The sequence below is a fragment of the Schistocerca cancellata genome, chromosome 2, assembly GCF_023864275.1.
Source record: "Schistocerca cancellata isolate TAMUIC-IGC-003103 chromosome 2, iqSchCanc2.1, whole genome shotgun sequence".
Lineage (NCBI taxonomy): Eukaryota > Metazoa > Arthropoda > Insecta > Orthoptera > Acrididae > Schistocerca > Schistocerca cancellata.
In genome coordinates this window covers 493,770,239-493,796,051 of record NC_064627.1, presented here as the reverse complement: position 1 = coordinate 493,796,051, position 25,813 = coordinate 493,770,239, and the positions used below count along the sequence as shown (strand labels likewise).

The 25,813-nt window shown below is 39.7% G+C and overlaps 1 protein-coding gene across 1 annotated transcript in view; it reads left to right on the top strand.

Annotated features, from left to right (window-relative positions):
* Positions 1–25,813, top strand: part of LOC126162015 (esterase FE4-like) — a 431,873-nt gene that overhangs the window by 343,721 nt on the left and 62,339 nt on the right. Inside the window, exon 7 of the mRNA XM_049918237.1 lies at positions 23,517–23,682. Coding sequence (XP_049774194.1) covers positions 23,517–23,682 — 166 coding nt within the window. The remainder of the gene's footprint in view (positions 1–23,516; positions 23,683–25,813) is intronic.

Genomic DNA, 25,813 nt, shown 5'->3' with positions numbered 1-25,813 from the left:
TTTTCTTGAAATTTTGATATGTTTCCCACTGACATAAATTTAAATTTACATGGTAGAACTTTGCCTTCAAGGCGTCTTTTAACAAATTTAATTTTTGACTGTACTCATTCCTTACACAAAACTATCTCTACAGCGGTACAGAAAATCCACTGGATGTAAATTGTCTGATTGAAAACTTTTGATAGGAGTGTTGGACCATGCAATACCATTGTTTGCACACAGACTTTGGTTCACATGAACTTCTTGAAATGCTAAAATTTTTTTTATCTAAAACAGTTACATTAGTTTGCATATTGTTTTCAACATTTAAAATTTTTGATCTATACTGGGGATGTTTTGTTCCATTTTTTCTTCTGTGGCCTTCTATTCAACTTTGACATCATCAAAATTCTTCAGTTGTCTTGCTGATCCAACTATCAACTCATTTTCCAAAACAATAAATTTATTTTCTAAAATGAAAACGTTTTCATGCACACTTTTAACCTCTCTGACAACCCATTTTTTAGCTCTGAAGCTTGATTACTGAGTTGGTCCGTTTGATCTTGTACCCTGTCCATTTTACTGTTTTCAGTTCTTTTTTCAGTTAATTGATCATTAACTGACCTACATTTGCTACTGTCATCTGTCTTCATTTCCTGTAGTTTTGCCAAAATTAACTGCAAAATATCAGTTTTTACCGAAACTTCCTGGCAGATTAAAACTGTGTACCAGTCCGAGTTTGAGTCTCGGTCCAGCACACAGTTTTAATCTGCCAGGAAGTTTCATATCAGCGCACACTCTGCTGCAAAGTGAAAATCTCATATCAGTTTTTACCGTATCTTTGCTGACTATGATTTCAATCAACTCAGAAATGTCCTGACTGGATCCTACAGCTTTCACCTCTGCCTCACTCCTACCCTTGTCTCTATTCATTTTGTTAACAAACACATAAATCCACAAACAAATTAACTTCACAAATAGTTTGCACCTATCTTTCCTTTTTGGCATCCCTAGTTGTAGTTGTAAAGTCCTGTTTCATTCAATCTGCTCTGTCATTGTTGGTAGTACATCGTCACTGCTGATGTGATTTACTTTGTTGTGCAGCCCTCAGTCTTCTTTCTTTGTGTCATCTGAAATTCATTTACACTTAAACTGCAAATGACACAAATCACCCTGTGATGGTTCACCTTCTTTATTTCTTCATTTGTTGTCCTCAGTGTTGATGTTCCATATTCTTTAAAGCTGAGGGCCAACCTTTTTCTTTTATGAAAATGCAGATTATACTCACGTACGTTAATGGTAATTATCTGTGAACAAAATGAATTTTAAGGAGGTAGATGGAAAAACAAGAGGGGGAAGAAAAATTATCCCAGATTGCTTTTCCACAACTCCCCCTCATTGGATTGACTAGATATATATTGTAAATAGCTAACTGTGCGATTCAATGACCGCAAATGATGCCAGAAATACTAAGTAGCCCCATATGAAAATCCTCATGCAAAATATTTACATACAGGGCATTGTACACAAGTCCTATCTTGCTTAAAAAACCTGTCTTGTTTAGCAAAAAATTAATTCTTGTGGGTTGTACAAAGATAATTTACCCTGCACATTGCAGTTCACTTGTTAGAAAATTTCACTTGCTCAAAGTTTAGTATTTTTCACAAGCACTTTCACTTTTTCAGTGAGCTTTTACACATTTTCTCACCAAGTTGTCCATGCTTTCAACAGGTCCAAGTGGCAGTTAGTAAGGAAATGTAGTGATCCCAGTTCCCTTGGAGGTGGTTCTCCTCCACCACAGTACATGAAAAATTGAACAAAATACCCTACTTTAGTACACTTACTTTTTCTTTTAACTTAAGTCTAAGAAAAAAATGTTTCACACTAAAATTGATAGTCACTACATCATAAATAGATACATTACATAGTTCTCATAATATTACAATAATTAGCACTATAATTTACTATAGTACAAAAGGTGTGGACTAGTAAAAATTTAAAATCAAGTACACATTACTCTACAAAACATTACTCCAAGTCATAACTGTCTGAAACTGGTTAGACTTGAAAGAGCTGGATCTCTTTCCTATCTGAAAAATACAAAAACTCAAGATGTGCATAGATTTACTAATCATTGCCCTATAAAAAAATTAGTCACCATCACATAACTTAATTACTACTCAAATCAAAATTAAGGAGATGGAAGTTGTACCAAATCAAAGCCCCACTTCTCTACTCAACTCTGTGCACTACTCTCATTCAAACAGAAAATTAAATCCTCACAAAATGTTACCAAATAGTTGACCTATAAGAATATTCACATCAGTCTAGCATCACAGTTATCAGTTAACCATCAAAATTACTGTTCATCATTCCAGAATTACCACTTTAAGCTCATAATTCCTCATAACACAAATACAAGTTTTCAGATAACCTACAGATCCAATGATGTGGCATTACAGGTCTTGTACCTCACTAAAATATTACTCTCTCTTTTAAACTCTGCTGCAGTGTCATGAATTGCATAATCTAAACAGTACCCAATGTTGTCTAGTTCAAAAATAGATTATCAATACAGTTACACAACATTTGTTTCTATGCAGTCATCTTTTTCATTAATCATATCTGTCAGCTCCATTATTTTACTTACCTTTCTTACCTTGTTAGCTACTGGAGTGCATTCTCAAAAAATATCCCTACTGCAGAGACAGGCTCCCAAACCATTAAGACCCTAACATTATACCTTATTTTATTATTTCATTATTGTTTCATTATTTAATAAATTAATATCTGCTCTGCTTATCCAATGCAAAATTGATTCTACAGAAAAACACTCCACAGTAACAGATCCTTATGCTAAGGCAAACTTAACTCTCATTACTGATGAGACAGAATTAACACTTAGAAAAACTATTACTTCACTGTATTCCATCAAATTGCTAGATATTCTAACCTGAATGGCGATATACATACAACTCTTTCTTTTTCATTCCACACACATTACTCCAGGCAACTATGTTTAAAGTTGCAATTCCTTAATGTTAGAAAAGGCTGTACCATGACACACTTCTATAGGTAGATAGTTATCTCCATATACTGATTGCACTGAACACAAACACTTCTATTATATCACAATTAATATTAAGATCTCATATTTAAGATTGTTTTTACTGCATATGCATTATCTCCACATAATGAATACAACACAGAATGTTGAACCCCCAACTTGCTAGTTGCACAAGAAATTAGTTCCACATATTACATCACTGCTGAGATTTTGAATCATCAAGAAATTGCATTCCAACAGCTGTCCTGCCAATTCCACAGTTAGAAGTACCTCTTGTTAAACCCTCTTTGATAGCTTACCAGTAGCACCAATAATTTTTATTCTGGAAACATGCAACACCACTATAACCTCTGTGTTCTTAATGGAATCAACAAATGCCTGTGAAATGCCATTCAAGTCAATACCACTGTCCAGTAAACACTTAACGTGTATCCCTTCTACCCTTGCTGTTATTACAGGGTGCCACACTTCCTTTTTACTTACCATATGATCTTCTTCATACAACAAATCCTCATTCATCCTTTCCCTGGGAAAACTATCATCATGCTTACCAAAATGATTATCAGAAACAGTCAAATAACAGATAGCATGGTCCTCTTCTTCATTACCAATTATAAATTCAAATACCTCATTCTCATCATTACTGGATTTGTCATTGCTATCATCATTACAACTACAGTTGGAATCACACCCATTGTCACTTACACTATGCTTTAGATTTCGTACCTCTTCCACTTTTTGCTATATTTCAGTTAATTTTGAATCTACATTTTTATTTCCTTTTACCAGTTTTTCCTCTACCACTACTGCACACTTGGTTTCTACCTCTGTTTCTAGATCATTTTTAATCTAATCAATTTGGTTCTCAAGTTTAACCCTATTTTCAGCACAAAATTTCAGCTTTGACTTCATATTTATGTTGTTTTTCAGAAGCCTCCACCCTCCTACTATAGTCATCAAAAAGCTTCTTTCTCTCTTCTACAAATTTACTACTCATCTATGTTACTTTCTCATTAGTGTTATGCACTGGTGTCTTTATTCTTTCATCACAATCTTTGGCTATCACCTCAACCTTCTTATTTAATTCTGAAAGATTAGAGCTGACTACCTTAGTCTCCATTTTAATTTCTTTCTTCAGTTCATCCTTCAAGCTAACCATGTCAGTTCTAACGCTATCAGTTTTGTTTTCCACCCTGATTATGTTTTTTTTCACACTACTAATGTCTTCTTTCAAACTACTAAAGTCTTCTTTTGTACACATGTTACTCATAATTTGCATTAACATCACTTTCACTGTTCCATCTGCCATAACCTTTTGCCACTGCTGATTTTTGCTGCTGGGTTCCTCCTCCTTAACCTTAATGATTTCATCCACTTCAGTACTGTTTTTGTCCATTTCACTCACATCGCCATACAATGTATATGATGCTTCCATCCACAATAGGACTTTCGTCCCCATAATTTAAAGTTACATTCATGTCTGGTTTATAATTGTCTACAGAACCCATCCCACTTAGGTCTTTCTGTTCATTTAACAACTTAACCTCTACAGCTTTGTTCTCAGCAACACTGTCTTGTTTGTTAAAGTCACTCGTTATGTATCACTTAATACAAAACAGCTTTGCGGTTGTCATCTGGTTCAAACGGCTCTGAGCACTATGGTACTTAACATCTGAGGTCATCAGTCCCCTAGAACTTTTAGAACTACTTAAACCTAACTAACCTAAGGACATCACACACATCCATGCCCGAGGCAGGATTTGAACCTGCGACCATAGCAGTCGCGTGGTTCCAGACTGAAGCACCTAGAACTGCTCGGCCACACTGGCTGACGATTGTCATCTGGATCTGCACGGCTGAGGCAAGTTGTAATTCTCTCGGCAAGGCATCTTGTTTATCTCCGGTCAGCTGTGTCCACCTGTGTGCTGATTTGCTGCTCCTGTACTCTGTGGCTGCCTCCATAGAAACGGCTCGCTGATTGGCTACTGTCCTACTGTGGCTATGTAACCCCAGCACTGATTGGCTGCAGCATCTCTTCCATTTAAATCCCTGTAATGTGCTCGAGTTCACACTTCATGTCAAATTTCATGAGTTCTAGTTTATTGTACCCACATACAATAGTCCTCACATTGGGGCAGCACCTTATGTATTTCTTCATTTGGTGTCCTTGGTGTCTGCATTGTGATACTGGCTGAAAACTAGAGTGTGGAAGTACAATATTGACTACTTTAAATAATGTAACCAACTGACGCACAATTGCATTTCACAGTCTTTTACTTTCACTGTTCTCAGCCCCCCAATATTACACAGTTTTATGGCCATTACACTATTGTTTTAACTTTTCATAAGCCTCATTAATAGGATGCTGGCTAACATCCACATACTGCTACAATAGTTTCCTGTCGAACTTCTACGAGCAGTAAAAACCTAACCACAAAGTTCACAGTTCTTGAAGAATAGAAAGGTATGTATGGAGCAGACACTGTCATTGTTGCAACACATGGCCTAATTGTGTAATACTTATTTCACAGTTAAGTTGAAGCATTGTTTTTCTAACCAATACAGGTTTGTCATCTGAAACTCGGCTGTGGACCGACTATCTCATAACCAAAAATCGGAACCTTATATATCATCGCAATAATAGGTACTGAAACTACACGTTGTTCAAAGTTAAATTTACAGAAATTACAATTAAAACTTAACTCATTAAATTAACTCAATACATCGAAAAATTCTACTACAAGAGTTAGGCCAAATTATTTGTTCGAATCATGAGCTTAACAAATATAAGGATGCAAACAATACTTTGGACAAAACTGTTAATTACTTTGGAGTTAATTAAGAGCTGGCTTTGCTAACATATTTTCGAATAGAGCCAAATAGATCCTTTAAGAATACTATTAGTTGCTCCTCCAAATGTTTATACTTAGTACAGAATTTATATTTATTTATAGTTCAACAACAGAATTTAAGTTATGAAACAATTACTGATTTCACCCTATAATAAAAGATACTATTGGTATTTTGTTTTGTCACTATTATTGCCAATGGTAAAGTCTCTTTTTTTTTCAAAAATATGAGAGGAGTTAGATTTACAATAAACTTTTTACTTATCATCTTTTCCCATAGTTGGCTCCAGTTCTTCACATCTAGAGGCTGATTCTTGAAGCTGAAAGACATCATAAGTTCTCATGGTTCCCCTTGACATAATTAATTCCAAAGTAAGCCTGTGCAGGTCTTTTGTTTTCATGATAATTTATTCTCTCAGATTTTTCTATATCACACTGTCTTTTGAATTTTCACACTAACACATTTTTTTCCAGAGTACAAAAATATGTCCAGTCACATCAGAGGTTTACCCACTACTACTTCACTCTGCAGTAATAACAATATTGCAAATGGTTTACAAATTTTCTTGGCAAATGGATATCCATTAATTTATATTATTGTTTTATAAGTGAATACAGAAATGAACATAGGAAATAGTAGCAAATCGCATAACTAATAATAGAAATTTTAAGTGTGCCAAATATTCCGTAATTCCAAACTTATCAAAAATAAATAAATAATAATAATTTCAAATGCATGTTCAGAGCTAGTACATATCAATTGTAAAAAGAAAAATAAAGTAATTTCTTATTATAAATTTTAGCTTGTAACTATAACACATCATATAAAAAAATCATATGACATTTTTTTAGAAAAACAGCTGAGATAACATTAACCTGTTTAAAATTTGAAAGCATTTCTGGTATTGACCACTTCTTTTGAGGATAATTAATGCCACAGGAAGGTGTCCCTTTACAACATGCATGGTGACAGATTGGTGTAACAGCTAATGTTTACATCTGCCACCAGTTGAGACAGCTTGGGCTAGTATACATGCTCTGCATGTTGCTGCAGTTACTCCACTGCAGTACAGCACTTAGTCTGACTGCAGTCAGTAGTACTGTTTGGCAGTCAGCTGGGTGGATGATGTTGATGGCATCTCAGCTGCCCAGAAGAATGTGGAAAGTGAAAGAGGACAACTGTGTGGCTCTATTGTGCATCAGTGTGACCCCATCAGTTGCAGGCACCCCATGCATAGCTTCAGCTTCATGTGTCTTGGCCATTTGTGGCAGCAGACATGACAAGATAGAGGAAAAATCACATAATGCCATCTTCCCACTTCTCTACTCCTATAGCAACTTGTAAAAATGCATGCACACTAAAACCAGACTAAGTACAGCACAGCAATGCTCCTACAATCTCTATTACAATCCTTGCAAGTGTACAAAGCCAAATACCAAAAGAAAGAAAAAAACTTCCAATGTTTGCAGAATGGACAATCTACTTCACCAATACTGCTAAACATACAACATACTAACACAAACAGTAAAAACAACAGAGAAATCACTGTTCATAGAAACTGATAGCCTTTCATTTTCTGAGTACCACTTAGTATTCTTCTGGCCTATATCATGCTCAGTTGCCTCACCATCTTCCTCTGGCACTTGTTCCATTACATAATATTTATGGATGTTTTCAACATGCTCTCTTCTTCAAATTCTTGCAGTTCGTATATTTCCCAGTTCCAGGACATCGGTATACCTAATTTCAATAATCTTATAAGGACCTTTGAAGACATAATAGTATTTGTGAATGTTATGATTTGCCTTCTTGGTCTGAATGTGTCTCCTGGTCAAAACAAGATCTCCCTTCCAATAAGTGTCACAGTACTCCAGGCAAATTAGAAAATATGGAGAAAACAATTTATAAAGTTTTGAAACTTTGGGACAATACTCATAGGGGATATAATAGTGGTAAGAAACAGAATAGTTCCCTCCTCTATTGGGTAGGCATCCCCTAACCCCTTAATTCATTTATTTTTAAACATTTTTTTTAATGTTTGCAAAAAAATAGTTCATTTTTAGAAGATATCTACCATGACAAAAAATATTTCTAGGAAAATTCTGCTTAAAGAAGGTCATATGCATGCTTTAGTCAAGATGTCAATATGGAATATGCATATATGCATAATTCACAAAGTGCATATGAAATGAGGGAAATTAGATGTGTAAATAAGAAATCTTTACAGAAGTTGGGAGTCCACATTGCAGTCTGAGACACAGAATGATATATATTGTGTAGACAATAACTTTTATGACACTTTCTATAATAATCTCAATGTAACATGTCCAATTAATTTCAAAAAGAAATGTGCCCAAAACCGTGAATGACTGCCTTCAGAAGTGAAACAACTGAAGAAGAAAATGTTTACTACTAGTATATTCAGAGTTCCTAGAGACAACAGTTTAATTCTGGTTCCAAGCAAAGTATTAGAAAATATTATTGCACTAAGATTAGAAAACCCTATTTTTTTTTTAAAAAAAAAAAAAAAAAAAAGTGTTACAAGAAATACAGCATGGTTTCAGGGACATCACAGAAAACCTAAATCAATTTATGCAATGAGGACAACAGCACAATTTCTTAATTATGAGGGAATGAGAATTATCAAATATCTACTACCTACATCTACATCTATACTCTGCAAACCACCATAAGGTGCATAGCAGCAGGTATGCTTTAGTGTATCCATACCACACATAATGTGGCGCCGATGAGGTCGACACCAGCATTGATATGCATTCGTCTTTGGACTTTGACCATTGCTTTTGGACTCTGGGCATTGTCTTTGGGCTGTTCCGCCATGTTCAGTTCTTTGTGAGCCTTGCATGTGTTCAGGTGAATAACGGAACTATTGCAAAATGGGTGTTGTTTGGTGTAACCAACCCGAACGTCTGCCTCACTGGTGACCCCGAGTTCTAATGTTTTCCGTTTTTGCCATTTTCCTGTGTCTGTGACCTTCGCGTTGGTTATTTTGGTACGTATTACATCGACACAGCATTCAAACAATGACTTCGGCTCAGTGCCTAACACCGGATTTTGTGATTGACATGCATCATGTTGCGGGCAATGTACACCCACCAGGACTGCAACACGATGCCTCTCACTCGACGATTCCGCCAATTTCGCCAGACGTTTTCGAGCCTGCAACAATAAGTGAGGTTAGGAGTGCACATGACTCCGGCTATCAAACGTCTTTGTTACCGCCACATGTGCCCTCCCTCATTGACTGTGCAGTTACCTCTTACGGAGCTCCATGCAGTGCAGGACCATTGCCGATTTTTGCAAATGCTTCGTCGGACAACCTACTACCACCAGGACAACGGTTTGCCACGCCGCAGTCCGTGCAGTACCATGCAGATACCTGCCATGTGGCTGGAACTGCTTCATTCACAGGTCTACCTCCTCAGCATCCGACCACGCCCTTGCCTGCCTCGGTCTAGCATCAGCACATGCCTTCCTACTTTGATACCTCGGCCTGCAACAGGAACTATAACTGATTATCTGAGCCTGACCTCCACCTCCGTCCCACTACTATGCCTCAGTGTTTTATGCCATGACATTCACCTTATCCGCACACCGTCTTGAGTGCAGTGACTATGAACAGTGAACATTCACACACTCCATCCCACGTTCAACATCATTTCCCACACTGTGCTTCTAGACAGCTTGCACCTCCGCAGCCCACCTGCAAAACAGTTGGCCCCGGCTCTAATCATATGTCAAGCTTTCCGCGGACTAACACGTGTTCTCAAACTTTGAACTTTTTCTCACCTGTCGCCCCTGTGCCTGCTCCAGTCCAGTTGCCGCTACCGTTCTCGGCACATCTCGGTGCCTCATCCGCATCAGTCTTCTGTGATGCATCAATCCAAACACACCCGCAATGTGTTGAGGTTCCGCAACCGCAATCGACACATTACGGTGTCTCACCCGCGTCAGCCTTCCTCGTCGTGACAGATAGTGCTCAACCACAGCATGCCACCTTCACGCTACCACCCAAACAGCCATCGTTGCCACATCCCCTGGAGGCACACTCTCCTGGAATACTACAGCAACAACAGCTCGATTCAGGCAGTGTCACGACAAACTCATTTCAACCCGTTATTCTGAACATTCTACAATGCTTACCGATGCTGCCGCCGTTTGATCCCGACAGGCTACAACCTGGTTCAAAATTGTGGACGAAGTGTTTTACCATTACAAACTTGACGAGTCAACCACATTTCTGTGCCTCATCACCCACCTGCACGACCAGGAGGACTTGATTGCTGACCTGGTCGACGCCCCGGACTCATCTACCCAGTACACTCTAGCCAAAAAGACAGTTCTACATTGGCTTGCACGCTCAACTGAGGCAGCAATATGGTAAGTGCTCCACATTGAGCAAACCTTCCCAGCTCTGTAGAAAGCTACGTGCCCTTGTCAGCGCTGATCTATTCTCTGACACAGCTCTCCTAGCCATCTGGTCAGGTAAACTATCTCCTCACATCCGCTTTGCTCTGGCTCAAAGGTCTCCCAAATCTGTCGAGCAAAGAATGACAATTGCTGACAAGCTACATGATGCATCACTGCTCTATTTCGCCAGCCACTGCCTACCTGACAAGTCTCAGGTTCAGGCTCATCGCCCTGTGGCTGGACGTGGCTGGGGCCGTACTGTGCCGACCGTTCCGCTCACTCCGGGAAGCAGTAAACAAGCAACTGGGATGCCACCGACGCCACCCACAGTCACGCCCCCTCCTGCGACCGAACGTGCTGCAGCCACCAAACCTCGGTCACTGCCACTGGCAACGAACTTTCCACGGGAAATGCAACTACACTACCTGTTACTGTTACTTCCACACATGGTTTGGTGAGGTGGCACGGAACTGCAGACCACCCTGCTACTTCCCAAACGCCAATCGCAGGTAGGCCCGGGTGCCGCGTCCTGTGCACAACATGACAGGCACCCCCCAGTGCTCCATTCTGTCCGGGAACGACCAGATAATTGCGGACGACTTTACATTGAAGACATTTCGTCAGGATACCTTTTCCTAGTGGACACAGGCGCAGATGTTTCGCTGCTGCCTACGTCCTTAGCATCGTCGAACATCTGCCCTTATCTTACTTCACTGCAAGCCATGAATTCAACTAAACTACAAAGCTCGGGTTCAACTTCCCACGTCGTCTCACTTTCCGAAAACTGCAAACTCGAGTGGACTTTTTTAGTGTGTGAAATTGACAAACCTATACTAGGCATTGACTTCTTGCGACACCACAGACTTTCACCAGACCTAGTGCGAAACACTGTGTTTCATCATCCGTCCAAGACTCATTTCCCCTGTGCCCTGTTGAGCAAACTCCCACGTGACACATCGGTCCAGGCTCATCTCATCCGTACATGCTCGTCTCTGTCGACGACGTTACAAGAAACCGCGTACAAGTGCCTTGTCGAGCTTGAACACGTCACTCGCCTACCCAAGGAAAACTTCGAGCTCTCCCTCCGGCTCCATGAAACACAGCTCTAGCTCTCCGATGCAGCAAAGGAATTACAGACACTACAGCAAGGACAAAATAAGGGTGTTTCCAGCATATTCATATTTACATTATCGGTCCTCTCTCCCCTTCTAACAGCTTTCGTTATGTTCTCTTGTCTATATACCAAACAACTCACTGGGTCGAGGCTGTCCCCCTCCCCAATATTGCAGCAGAAACTGTTGCTCGAGCTTTCATCGAGTCATGGGTATCGCATTTCAGATGTCCAGCTATCATCACGACTGACCACGGCAGACAATTTGAGTCAGCCCTGTTCAACGAGATTTGTAACATTTGCAGCATCTGGCGCATACATACCACAGCATATCATCCGCAAAGTAACAGGCTAGTTGAGCGCTGGCACTGCACTTTCAAGGCGGCTCCTTGATGCAACGACTCTCTATGGACAGAGGCCCTTCCCCTTGCGCTACTCGGCATTAGTGCAATCTATAAGGAAGACCTCAAAGGCACAATAGCAGAGTTTGTATATGGCCAGAACATTGTTCTCCCTGGTGAACTTGTGAGCTCTTCTGTTTCTCTCCCTCAGTCTGACTTACCTTCCTTTGTGGATCACGTCAGATGCCACTTCATCAACCTCCATATCACTCCACCCGCCAGCCATTCCCACCCTAAGGTTAACGTCCCGAAATATCTTGACAATTGCAAGTATGTCATGCTCCAAGATGACACTGTCCGTGCTCCCCTCCAACCTCCATATACCGGCCCGTACCAAGTTCTCCAGTGCTCTGCCAACACCTATGACATCCAGATGAAAGATTCAGCTGTTACAGTCTCTCTCAACAGACTTAAGCCTGTTCATGTTGAGCCTTCTTCTACCCCCTTCAGGCCACAACCATGCCACTCACTGTCGTGGCTCATGACGCTCTGACCACTCCCTCCACGATGGACTTACACACTCAATCGAGTGACTTCCAGCTCCAATCGTCAAGCTCTCCTCCAACCTCACCCTGTACTCCAGTCTCACGCACTCCGTCGAGTGACCACATGCTTCCCACATTGAGCTTACCTACAATCACGCCCTCGCCACCGGGACCTTCGCCGGTCCCTTCAACTTCTCCACCGTCGTCTGCCTCGCCCTGTCGAGGTTTCTCACGCCCCCCATCTTGAACGTGCCCTCGCTTGAGCTGTTTGTCCCTGTACCCCCAGAGATAATCCACAACATCTCAATAATACTGTGCGATGATACACTGTTCGTTGTGTGTTTCTCTTCATCCAGTGCTCATGACACAACCTCCACCATTCCCTGCCACCTGGTGAAATGTGTTCCCCTCTCGCCAGACATCGACCTGGACATGCTTCGTGTGTTCGCCACGCCCATCGGAGACATAGTCGTCGTCGCTCTGTTTCACCTGCAAACCACCAGCCTACCTGTTGCCGCGCAATCAGCACGCCTGGTATGACACCCGGCTTGCTTCAACGGCTTCCAGGTTTGGTGGCCGAACCTTCCTTCATGACATCTACCCACACAGCCCCCCGACGACGCTGTCGAGCTGACCGTGGTCCGGTTCCCACGGACCACCCGTGCCAATGCCTTAGACACACACCCTCCTCCCCCCCTCCCCCCCGTCCCCTAAAGAGTACTCCATAGCGCGAGGGGGGGGGGGGGGCCTATGTGGTGCCGATGAGGTCGACACCAGCATAGATATGCGGTTCGTCTTTGGACTCTGAGCATTGTCTTTGGACTCTGGGCATTGTCTTTGGGCTGTTCCACTGAGTTCAGTTCTTTGTGAGCCTTGCATGTGTTCAGGTGAATAAATGAACTACTGCAAAATGGGTGTTGTTTGGTGTGACCAACCTGAACGTCTCCCTCACATATGGAATTGAAGTGTGGCGGTGTGCTGCTGCCAGGCATGTAAATAGGGATCCATCCTTCCAAACAGGCAGTAAGGTTCATTTGTAACTTTAGTTATAATAAGTTTTGTAAAGGCTTTTTCAAAAGTAAGAATCTATGAACATTGTTTTCAATATATACTTATAAAACTATTCAACTAATTTTAAAATATCATCTGCAAAGACACAACACAAAAAATGCAGACAACAGCCCCTATTACATGGGGGGTCAAATTTTATAACAAACTTCCAAAAAATTTAAAAAGCTCATGTAGATGGTGTTTGAAATCGCCTTGAAGGAGTTTCTTAGGTAAAAGAATTCCTTTCAGGAGAGCAGAACACTTCTGTTTGTACAAATACTATTTATATGACCAGTAATAAAGCTATATAACTTTTTGTCTTTGCTGTTTGTAATTGTTCACACAAAGTTATGAGAAAAAGTGCAAAATATGTTCAGAATCAAAAGCAAATCCTTGTATTTGTCTGTGGAGAATAAATAAATAAATGAATATAACTAGTTGTTGAGAAATTCCACCTGTAAGATTAAAAATCCATTAGTCTATGGGTTTGACATAATTTTCAACCTCAGTTTTAATTCAGTTAAATCCTTCCTCTATTCCTTCACAACTACATCCCTTTTATACATATAGAAACATACATGTAGCACATAAATGTTAGTACTAAAATCTGAAGGTAAAGAGAGAGAGAGAGTGAGGGAGTGAATTTCCTTTTAAAACTTGCATCTATTGACTCAGAAAAATTCTGCTACACAGTTTTTGTTCAGTATTATGTATCTTAATATTTGTAGTGGGATATAAATAATTTGTCCTGAGAATTAAGAATTATTTGGAATTTATCAACAATTCTTTTTTTATAACACATTGAAATCATCATGAGTACAACACCTACACAATTAAAACATCACAATATATGAAACTTCCTGGCAGATTAAAACTGTGTGCCCGACCGAGACTCGAACTCGGGACCTTTGCCTTTCGCGGGCAAGTGCTCTACCAACTGAGCTACCGAAGCACGACTCACGCCCGGTACTCACAGCTTTACTTCTGCCAGTACCTCGTCTCCTACCTTCCAAACTTTACAGAAGCTCTCCTGCGAACCTTGCAGAACTAGCACTCCTGAAAGAAAGGATATTGCGGAGACATGGCTTAGCCACAGCCTGGGGGATGTTTCCAGAATGAGATTTTCACTCTGCAGCGGAGTGTGCGCTGATATGAAACTTCCTGGCAGATTAAAACTGTGTGCCCGACCGAGACTCGAACTCGGGACCTTTGCCTTTCGCGGGCAAGTGCTCTACCAACTGAGCTACCGAAGCACGACTCACGCCCGGTACTCACAGCTCTACTTCTGCCAGTACCTCGTCTCCTACCTTCCAAACTTTACAGAAGCTCTCCTGCGAACCTTGCAGAACTAGCACTCCTGAAAGAAAGGATATTGCGGAGACATGGCTTAGCCACAGCCTGGGGGATGTTTCCAGAATGAGATTTTCACTCTGCAGCGGAGTGTGCGCTGATATGAAACTTCCTGGCAGATTAAAACTGTGTGCCCGACCGAGACTCGAACTCGGGACCTTTGCCTTTCGCGGGCAAGTGCTCTACCAACTGAGCTACCGAAGCACGACTCACGCCCAGTACTCACAGCTTTACTTCTGCCAGTACCTCGTCTCCTACCTTCCAAACTTTACAGAAGCTCTCCTGCGAACCTTGCAGAACTAGCACTCCTGAAAGAAAGGATATTGCGGAGACATGGCTTAGCCACAGCCTGGGGGATGTTTCCAGAATGAGATTTTCACTCTGCAGCGGAGTGTGCGCTGATATGAAACTTCCTGGCAGATTAAAACTGTGTGCCCGACCGAGACTCGAACTCGGGACCTTTGCCTTTCGCGGGCAAGTGCTCTACCAACTGAGCTACCGAAGCACGACTCACGCCCGGTACTCACAGCTCTACTTCTGCCAGTACCTCGTCTCCTACCTTCCAAACTTTACAGAAGCTCTCCTGCGAACCTTGCAGAACTAGCACTCCTGAAAGAAAGGATATTGCGGAGACATGGCTTAGCCACAGCCTGGGGGATGTTTCCAGAATGAGATTTTCACTCTGCAGCGGAGTGTGCGCTGATATGAAACTTCCTGGCAGATTAAAACTGTGTGCCCGACCGAGACTCGAACTCGGGACCTTTGCCTTTCGCGGGCAAGTGCTCTACCGACTGAGCTACCGAAGCACGACTCACGTCCGTTACTCACAGCTTTACTTCTGCCAGTACCTCGTCTCCTACCTTCCAAACTTTACAGAAGCTCTCCTGCGAACCTTGCAGAACTAGCACTCCTGAAAGAAAGGATATTGCGGAGACATGGCTTAATCTGCCAGGAAGTTTCATATCAGCGCACACTCCGCTGCAGAGTGAAAATCTCATTCTGGAAACATCCCCCAGGCTGTGGCTAAGCCATGTCTCCGCAATATCCTTTCTTTCAGGAGTGCTAGTTCTGCAAGGTTCGCAGGAGAGCTTCTGTAAAGTTTGGAAGGTAGGAGACGAGGTACTGGCAGAAGTAGAGCTGTGAGTACCGGGCGTGAGTCGTGCTTCGGTAGCTCAGTTGGTAGAGCACTTGCCCGCGAAAGGCAAAGGTCCCGAGTTCGAGTCTCGGTCGGGCACACAGTTTTAATCTGCCAGGAAGTTTCATATCAGCGCACACTCCGCTGCAGAGTGAAAATCTCATTCTGGAAACATCCCCCAGGCTGTGGCTAAGCCATGTCTCTGCAATATCCTTTCTTTCAGGAGTGCTAGTTCTGCAAGGTTCGCAGGAGAGCTTCTGTAAAGTTTGGAAGGTAGGAGACGAGGTACTGGCAGAAGTAAAGCTGTGAGTACTGGGCGTGAGTCGTGCTTCGGTAGCTCAGTTGGTAGAGCACTTGCCCGCGAAAGGCAAAGGTCCCGAGTTCGAGTCTCGGTCGGGCACACAGTTTTAATCTGCCAGGAAGTTTCATATCAGTGCACACTCCGCTGCAGAGTGAAAATCTCATTCTGGAATCACAATATATGTCGAACAAATAAACTGTTGTATATACTTATTTACTGAAAACCATCCTCCAAATCTTCTGTCAAATCACGGCAAGTCATTTTAGTGCAACTTTGTCCTCAACAGCTGTTATACATACTGTTCTGAAGTATAAGTCAGCCCCACACTCTTCCATTTTCTTCAACAACCTCGATTACAGCCACATGAAATCAACAGTAATATCTTGTCTTGAGCTGGTAGTCATTTCATGTGAAGTGGAAAGGGGGATGAATTTGATTCCATTCAACCGCATTTTCTAGGGTGCATGCTGTTCCCCAACCATAGCTGAACTTGAAGATATACTAGGGTAGGAGTAGAGGCATGCTGCATTGGTAGTGAGTGACAAACAAGACTGTATGACAGCATTGCTTTCATGACCCACAAGTACATTAACATTGAAATCTGATATTAAAAGTGTCATCACCAGGACCTTTTCCTGTTTTTGTTTTAATACAAAGGATGAATTTGTCTCTTCCTTTTGCAATGGCCTAAGGAGAAGAAGTTGGAGCATTTAATATTCAGGAATATTATGAGAGTGCAAGGACTGCTTGGAAAGCCTTCAGCTTCCCTTTACAAAACATGACTGAAGTACTTTTGCATCAACTTACTGCAAGAAGAAATAAGATTGAGTCCTTGTATTTGTGGATGAGGGAGGAGTTATGGTTATCTTTAAAACCTCATTCTGCCTTTATCTTCCTTCATCATTTCTTTGTTCTGGAGCAAAGGTATAAGTAGCTAAGAAGACATTATCTTGACTAACAATAACTGGTACTTGCTGACACATACAGGACTGTTTAAGCCCCTAGTGATGCAAGACACCTCTTGCGGCAGCAAGCTTGGGGTGCCAGATGCTTCACAGATTTCTATACAGGATGTATCACAGTTAGTAATTGCCGCTTAAGATCCCAGGTTGAGAGAGGTGTCAGAGGCAGCCAAGTGCATAATTTGTAGACAGTACATGTCACAATCTGCAGTGAAAACTGATACAGGTGAAAGTGTCTGAGGGGAAAGTGGAGAGGGGAAGACATCAAATATTAAGTAGCTCGTATGGAAAAATTTTCTCTAACCAACTCTGGACATGTATCAAAGTTTCCAAACTTTCACCACTTTTGATGTCTCTCCTTCCAACATATATTTACTGCAAATAAAAGAGGTGGTAGGGTCGCGCATTATTCTTCTCTCAGTCCACAGAAAAGAAAAGAGAGTAAGAGGAAACTCTAAATAACACAACAAATTAAATTGTCCTTCATACCTTTAATAAGTTCAAAGCATAAACACAACTAAACTGGACAAGTGTAGGGAAAAAGAGCAGTGACAGTGGTAGGGAAGTAGTGAGAGAATGAGAAGGGTAAACTGCCATTTTCATACTTGTACACCAGTCCTGATTTCAACATTACAGAATGCACAAGAAATTTCATCAAATTGAATGAATACCAAATATTTTCATATACTTAATTTCTCTTTTCATTTTTGTAACTGACTGAGCGAGAAATGCTGCACAAATTATGCATTAAAAAAAACTATTCCAACTTTTATGTATTCACAAATATCCATTTGCCTTACAATATGCACAAAACCTTTTCTGTGTAGACTCTTTTGAAGAATATTTGTTGTAATTACAGTTCTCTTTTAAAAAGTTAACCATTTTGTGTAAAAATTAAAAAAAAAAAAAACAGAAGAAAAGGAGGACGTGCCCTCCCTAGTAGGAGGAACATTTCTGTTTCTTACTACTAAACCCCATAAGGATATTTTCCCAAAGTTTCAGTTATTTCTGCAAATTTCAGTGTAGTGCACCTTCCTGATATTGTCCTTCTTCACTGACATTTGTTCCACCTTACTGATCTTCTCTCATGTGTCTCTTCTTCATCAGTCAAGTTCCTTAGGATTTCTCTAGTCAGACTGTCAGGTTCCCTGTTAAATACAGTTTCTACTGGCTCATACGCTGTAGAATCATGTGGCACATTGATTACTTCCTCAAAATTGCCTATTAACTGACTCCATTTTCATGCATGTTTTGGCAATACATCTGACACTTGGAGTTTACCTCCTTCATAACACATTCTGCAGAATTGGATGTGGATCTATAGTGTGAAATAGACACTGGTTCTACATCATGTCTTTTTAAAATACTTGCTTGTTTCTTTCATGTAAATTGGCTTGTGTTATCATTTCTGCCCAAAGCTTTTTAGTGGAGTAAGATGAACTTGTATTGCTCCTCCTATTGACATAGATAAAGGTCAACAGCTACTATCTCTTTAAGCACTTTTGGCCATGCAGGGGACTTAGAGTATTTACATTAATAATAAAAGTCTTGGTTTTATGGCAAATTTCACATGATCTTCATGAATTTCATATCCTCTTTGGACTGTTCTAGTCTTTCCATGCACTTCTTGGCTCCAAAGCATCCACAGCTGAAATACTTGTGCCATGTGAGATTAAATATGGCATGTTCTGGTATGCACATTTCCACTCTACTTTGTCTGTATTCATTCTTCAGTACAATACCTCTTCATGCACTAGATAACTTATCAAGATTTTCTCTACTCCAGTGAACCCATACTTTCTTTTCAGCAATAATAGACATTAGTCAGCATTTTGTTCATGGCATATGTTTTCACTATTCTGCATGCTTTTCCTTCATGAGTATGCCTTTGATGAGTAGTATCAAGTCTTCTGGAGTCGGCAGTTGTGTGTGCAAGGGTATGTTGGGCATCAAATTCTGTTCTTCTTGTATATATTTCACTTCAAAATTGAATTCTTGCAGAGCTAAATTCCATACCCCTAACATCCCAGTACATAGTTTACTTCTTAACAGTTATTACAAAGCCTGATGGTCAGTTAACACTACAGATTCCCAGCCAGGAACATAATAGTAGAATTTCAACATTGGGGAACTACACACTGCCTCAGATTTCTCCTTATTTACTATTATACCATCTGGTGTAATTATATGCCTCAAAACTTTTTTTCTTCCCTATAAAACTCTGATTTCAGTTTAGCACCTCAGGTTTCAAATTTCTGAAAAATTTTCTTTAGTGTTGATTGTTGTATTTTGTGCCAGTAATCAGGCATACATTTGATCTCTACTATGATCTCTCATGTTGCTCAACATCTTCCCAAGTTCCTCTGTGTAAGAAGATAAGCCCTAATTATATTGTGTATTTTCATGGTGATAATCTTGCCTTCTGTCATTTTCTCCATCAATGTTTTCTCTGGTCTTCCACTGTTTCTCCTTTCTTTCAGTCTGCACAGACATTTGTCATGTCTGCTCCATAATTTCAATTATTGTACCAGTCAGGTTACTGCAAACATTACATAACAGGTGTTACACCACCCAGCACACAGTGTGGCTTTCTTCATAAGGCACTTCTAAATGTTAATTTCTCTCTAATTCTTTTTCGAAAAATTAAAAAAAAAAAAAACTGAGAACTTTTAATCACATCAATGGATGGTTGGAAATCAGATTTAAAATCTCATTTTGTTTGCTTTCAGATAAGTATTTTGGCATGAAAATTGTTTCAAATTCTGTGTACAACAAACTTTCCTTTTTTAACCGCATTACCCAATTACAAACTTCATTGTCCGTCTGATTTATGATGTAAGCCATTTTGGTCACACCATTCCACACTTTTGGCAGTAAATCACAGAATTGACATATGAAAGCAACTGGGTGTGATTTGAAAATTGGATGTAACTTACTGGATTTCCAGCTATTTACAATTTCCATTTGTGGGACCCCTTTACCATAATGTTTAGTGTATTTATCTTCCTTTTTTTGTCTTCTACCTGTAGAACTATTTCTTCCTGCTTTTTAGTAATTATGTATTTCCATCACACTCAGTTTTCTGCCATGGTCTTCTATGTCTTGTTCTACTTTACTTAAATGTATATTACATTTTCCTTCAGTTTTATTAACCTTTTCCTGTATGTGTGTGCTTTTCTTTTCCTGCACCTGTCTGAGCTCCATAATTGCCATTTGTAACTAGCATTCCAAATTTGTGGTTAACAGCTCTTGAATTTCTTTAAACAGTTTAAATTCTAGCACAGGTTTTACTGAATCTCTATTAATTCTTCCAGAGTTTTTTCTTAACCTTCCTTTGTCAAGTTGGACTGCGCCATTACATGCAACTGACTGATACTTGGAGATGATTTATGTTCAGTTTTACTGCTAAGTGGGCTTCTCTCTAGCTTTTGCCATTTTTGTGTCTGTGGCACTTAAGTTTTACTCATCCTTAATTCTGTTGTTAGTTCCATGTGTATTGATTCTTGCTTAGTCACATTCTAAAAACTTGAATCTTTGAACCCTGCAACATCATATTCTCCCTCATTACCAAAACAAGCTCCCACAACACTATTTAGTGGTATATGCTCTTTTACTGATGACATTTTAACAACCAAAAAACACAGTCCTAACTGTCTTTCTCTACATAGATTTTGTTACAGTACATACTAAATGGTTCAAAAGTTTCACATACAGCAGCAAAGTCAGACTATGTGCAGTTGGCATTTACGTGACACTTCCATTTCTTTCTCCAACTGTTGGTTGTTGTGTAGTGATGTGGTGCTCAAACAGGACCTCTCCCTGTGCATTGTCACATTGATTACCTCAAACTGCACTAATTCAACATGCTACAGATTGTTGTTTCACACATGATTCTTTTGGTAATGGCACATTTGCTTACTCTCTTTGCTTATGGACTCATTACTCTATTGTTCCTTACTGTTTCTTATTATTGCATTCTGGAGTTCACTGTTCCAACTGTTCTTCACCAAAAAGCATGTCCTTTCATGGTAATCCAACTGTGACCTCCCCTTTAGCAGCTGTTCCATTAATTTGCAGCAATCAGACAGGGATGGGGATTTGGTTAACCGACAAAAATGCTTTGTTGCAAAATAATTTTGATCATATTGCCTAAAGTGAAAATGTGTCTCTTTACTTTATGAATATTAAAGTTCATCCAATTGAGATGGAAGAATGTTGTTATGAAAGGGTAACTGTACAGAGCATTTTACATGTTTATTGACCTTTTTTATATAAGCCCAGCTATGCTTGTATTAACAGTTAAATTTATTCCACTTTCACAACGAAGTTTGTCATTGCTGTATCACTTTTGTGAATTGATATTTCACATTATAACTGTCCATGGTACTCCTTTCTATAACTGGTCAAATAATAATGTGTTGTGCCAATGGAAGCTACTAAGAATGATGGTACCACTTCATCCATTGATTTCATAAGTAATTACGTGCACCTTCTGAAAATAAACCATATCATTACTCACTATCACCCTGCCAGTCAACATAATACTCCCAGTCTCATAAATTATCACTTTAGCCAACTGTTCAGATAATTCTGGTACTAAGCAACTCCATACAACAATTCTACACAAAACCCAAATGACAACTCTCTCTTCGCACACTGGGGTGCATAACTGCTAATGCTTGGGCATTGTTGAATATAACAGCAAGACAATGCTCCTGCCATAAAAGGCACCTTCAGCTCTGAAAGTTCCAAAGAACTAGCGAAGTGTAAGGGGTATGATTTACATCATACTACTGTTGATGTAGTACCCCTTACACAATGATCTGTGAAGTTGTTTACATATTTTCAAATGGTGTCTATGAAAACTGCAAAGTTATGCTGCCTTGTAATGCAAGATTTTGCTTATGGTTGAAGCATAACATTGTGATATCAAACTGAATGCTAGCACAGTGATTCTGACAGCCTTTCATGGACTCAACAGGAAGAGCTTTACAGAACTGGTGATGTCCCAGTCATCACTGCATTAACAAACACTGCAACTGAACAAGGAAAAGATTCTCCATTCCTGAAGACAACATGGGCTTTAGAGAAGGAAGAAGCTGTTAAAGGAGAATTTCTCAAGTTGACAAATGGCAATAAATGCATAACAGCATGCAGAGTCTACCTCATCTGCTATGTTGTCTCCACGTATATTGTACAGTTTCTTGAAGAAGATATAATTTTGAATCATGGAGCTCCACTTGTAATCATCCCATTTTTAATGACCAAACAAGCATTGTTTTCAGTGGGATAGTATTTTAAATACATAAACATTTTGATTAACATTATACTCATTTAAGCTATGATGACAATGTGTGTCAGTAACTAGACCTATGATACAGAGTTAGCTCATTTTCTTCTCATCTACATTGTTATAAGCTGAGCATCCTGTGGGTGGAAGGACTGATGAATATGCAGTCTTGTCTCATAAAACAACAATCATCACCACCATTGCACAAGCTTCAATAGAAACAGCTTTAAGATTTCAAGAACTGGAGAATACCATACTACATATCACTCAAGTATGGGTCACAAATACATGTACATTAAAAAAGGAATCTTGCCAAGGTAAGACTGATTTATTCCTTGCTGATCAGAAATTAATAATTCGTGATGTTATTCACATCTTCCTAAGTTGGTTGTCAATGAGTTTGTTGCCTGTCTGTGTTGTTCATATTCTCAGTGTGACAATTGCTGTTACAGTGGCTCTCTATTGTGAGAAATAATTTTGTAGATTTTTTTGAGATTGGAATTGCATGTACAGGACTGATGTAATAGTGCAGAAATTCTTTTGAACACAATTTAACAAATGACCATAATGTAGTAACCACACAACACATGTTACTGGAGATATTGAAGAAGATCCAAGTCACATAAGTAAAAAGAGAGAGTTAGAGAAAGAAACAAAATGGAGAGACAATTAAACCCTGAAATATGCAGCATTTATTCTATAAGACTTGCTTATTGCAACTCGTCTACCAGTTGAGACCACCAGACAAGACAAAATGTGGTGCTTTTTGCACTAATATGCAGAACCTTTTACAGGAGGGTGGATTCACTAATGCTCTACATGAGTCGTTAGACAAAGAATCATGAAGCTTTATTAGCATCATGGGTACTGAGCATCCACAAGTTATTGCAGAAAATGAGAGAGACTCACAAAAAGTGACTGTATTTTGCACAGCAAGTAGGTACAAATTGTATGGGCCTTTCTCTGCATACCTTGGATGTTAACGGAATTGTTCATTCCTCAAATAGAGGAAAATCTTTTTAACTTTGTCTTTCAGTGGGATGGTACAACTGCCCCTTCAATTACATACTTAAAACTGAAATAATATTTTATTTTTTATCCCAGGAACAAATGGGAGCTTTGACAGTGGCATTTGTTCCATGTGTTGAGAAGGAACACTCAGGTGCTTTCTTGACAGAAGAACCATTGGTACTGATGACTCAAGGACGTTTCCACAGAGTGCCAGTTATTGTGGGTGGAACCTCCGGAGAAGGAATTGCCATGCTTGCACGTGAGTTCATATTCTTACAATTTAGATACACATAGTTAACATATGAAAGTCTAAGTACTGTCAATGAATAAAACTCAAGTATATTACATAATTTCACACCAAAACATTGGATACAATATACAATTAGATTTACACCAAGGCCCTTAAAAACTGGTTCATCAGTGTTACAATTGACCTGTCACATAAGAGGATTGAGTTTTGTCACAAATACATCAAATTTGAATTGATGCAACCTCAGTGTTTGGTTTTATTACCTTTATTGTCTCATAAGCCTCCAAAAGGATATTACAAGTTAATTTGAAGACAAAATTTTTTCACACCATGCTGAATGAATTAAAAATTAATTAATATTAAAATCTTCATAAGCTCAGGTTAAAAGATCTGTCATTCTAATTCATTTTATCAGATAATGTATATAACAGAAACATAAATGTGGTTGGTGGTTTATTATCTAGAGCAAAATTATTTTGTTTAAGTTGGCTTACTGGACACATAAAAAGATTACATATATCCAAATTAATACTAGTAAATTTTGCCAAGTAAGGTGACTGATGAAGATATAACTTCCATTAAGTATTTATCTATTACACCTTTTATGTGATATTTATTTAGCGTATGGCATTTAAGTAAATTTCAGTATTGAATCATGTTATTCTACATTACATAAAATTACATATATTCACAGACAAACATCTAATCCTTGTATATATTTGATGGATTTTTTGGATGCCACGAGGAATTCTTCAAAGTCCCCACTGAATGCTCTAGCACTGCGTACTTCTCTGATGTGTTTGGGGTCTGCTTAGGATTGCCGCAGTCACATGCTGGCGAAGACAGCAGTCCCCATTTGAAGAGTGAGTCAGCATATCTTCCATGCCCAGTTCTTAATCAGTTCAGAGTTGACCAGATCTTGAGGGTCTGATCAAATGGCAGTACTTGAGAAAATAAGGAACATATGCAGTCTAAGAAAAGCATGTCTGCAAATTCAGTATTTCCATGCAAGATATCATTTCATTCACACTGGGGAAAACTATCACATGGCTTGAAGGAGGTGTTCCGAGTGGCCACTGTGCACCCTAAGAGATTGATGTACACATTATATTATGGAACACTGCACTCATTCAAATTCAGTAGAGTGCACCAGATGAGGGTATATTTTTTGAGGAATGATGTCAGCAACCTCCAACACAACTATCGGCAGAGATACTGAGAACACCCCTGTATATGTTCCTATGAGGCATCAATACAAAATGAGCCACAATCTATCAGTGGAGATTACTGACTACTGCCTTATTGGCTCTCACAGTTCAGCAATGCCTTCCCTATTCCATTTATGTAGAAGTCTATCCAGTTAAACTGTATGAGTGCCAAACCTATCTCTTTAGTCTTCTACTCTGAGAATACATGAAAGATTCAGACATTATAATAAGACATTTAAGATCCGTGGGTTGCCAGTCATATGCACTCTAGCGAATTTTTATGATTGCAGTGGTCTGTTGTGCAATGTGATCTACAAAAATGTTTATGTACTCTCTGGGTAAAAGACTAAAGAGTTTATGTTTGGCATCCAGACAACTTATCCAACTGAATAGCCTCCTACAATCCATGGACTGAAGAAGACACTGCTGAAATGTGAGAGCTCACAAGGCAGTAGCCAATAATGTCCACCAATAGATTAGGGCTAAATTTACATTGATGCCTCAAGGACATATTCCTAAGGGTATATTCGGTATCCCCCCAGATGCTTGTGTTGGAGATTGCAGACACCATTCCTCAAAAGAGATGCTCTCATCTGTAAGCAGTATGGGTAATAGGAATTCTAGATTGGTAGTGATGCAATCAATAAACCACACCAAAACTGTTACAACAGAGAAAAGCTCATCCATTATAATCCTTCTAAGTGTTTTTAGTTGGTATAGGCAGAAACAGTTCTTGGAGGATGTTCCACACTGTCACCTTGCTTAATATGTTCTGGTAGGTCACCCGCCTGGTGCTGCTATGAGGGTGTTTCTCCATACTATCAGGTGACTAGTGTATCATCAGTTACTGCACATTTTGGAATCTCATTCAAATATGTAGTTCTGATAAATGGTCTCTAACATGGAAATGAATATTTGCTAAACATATGCTC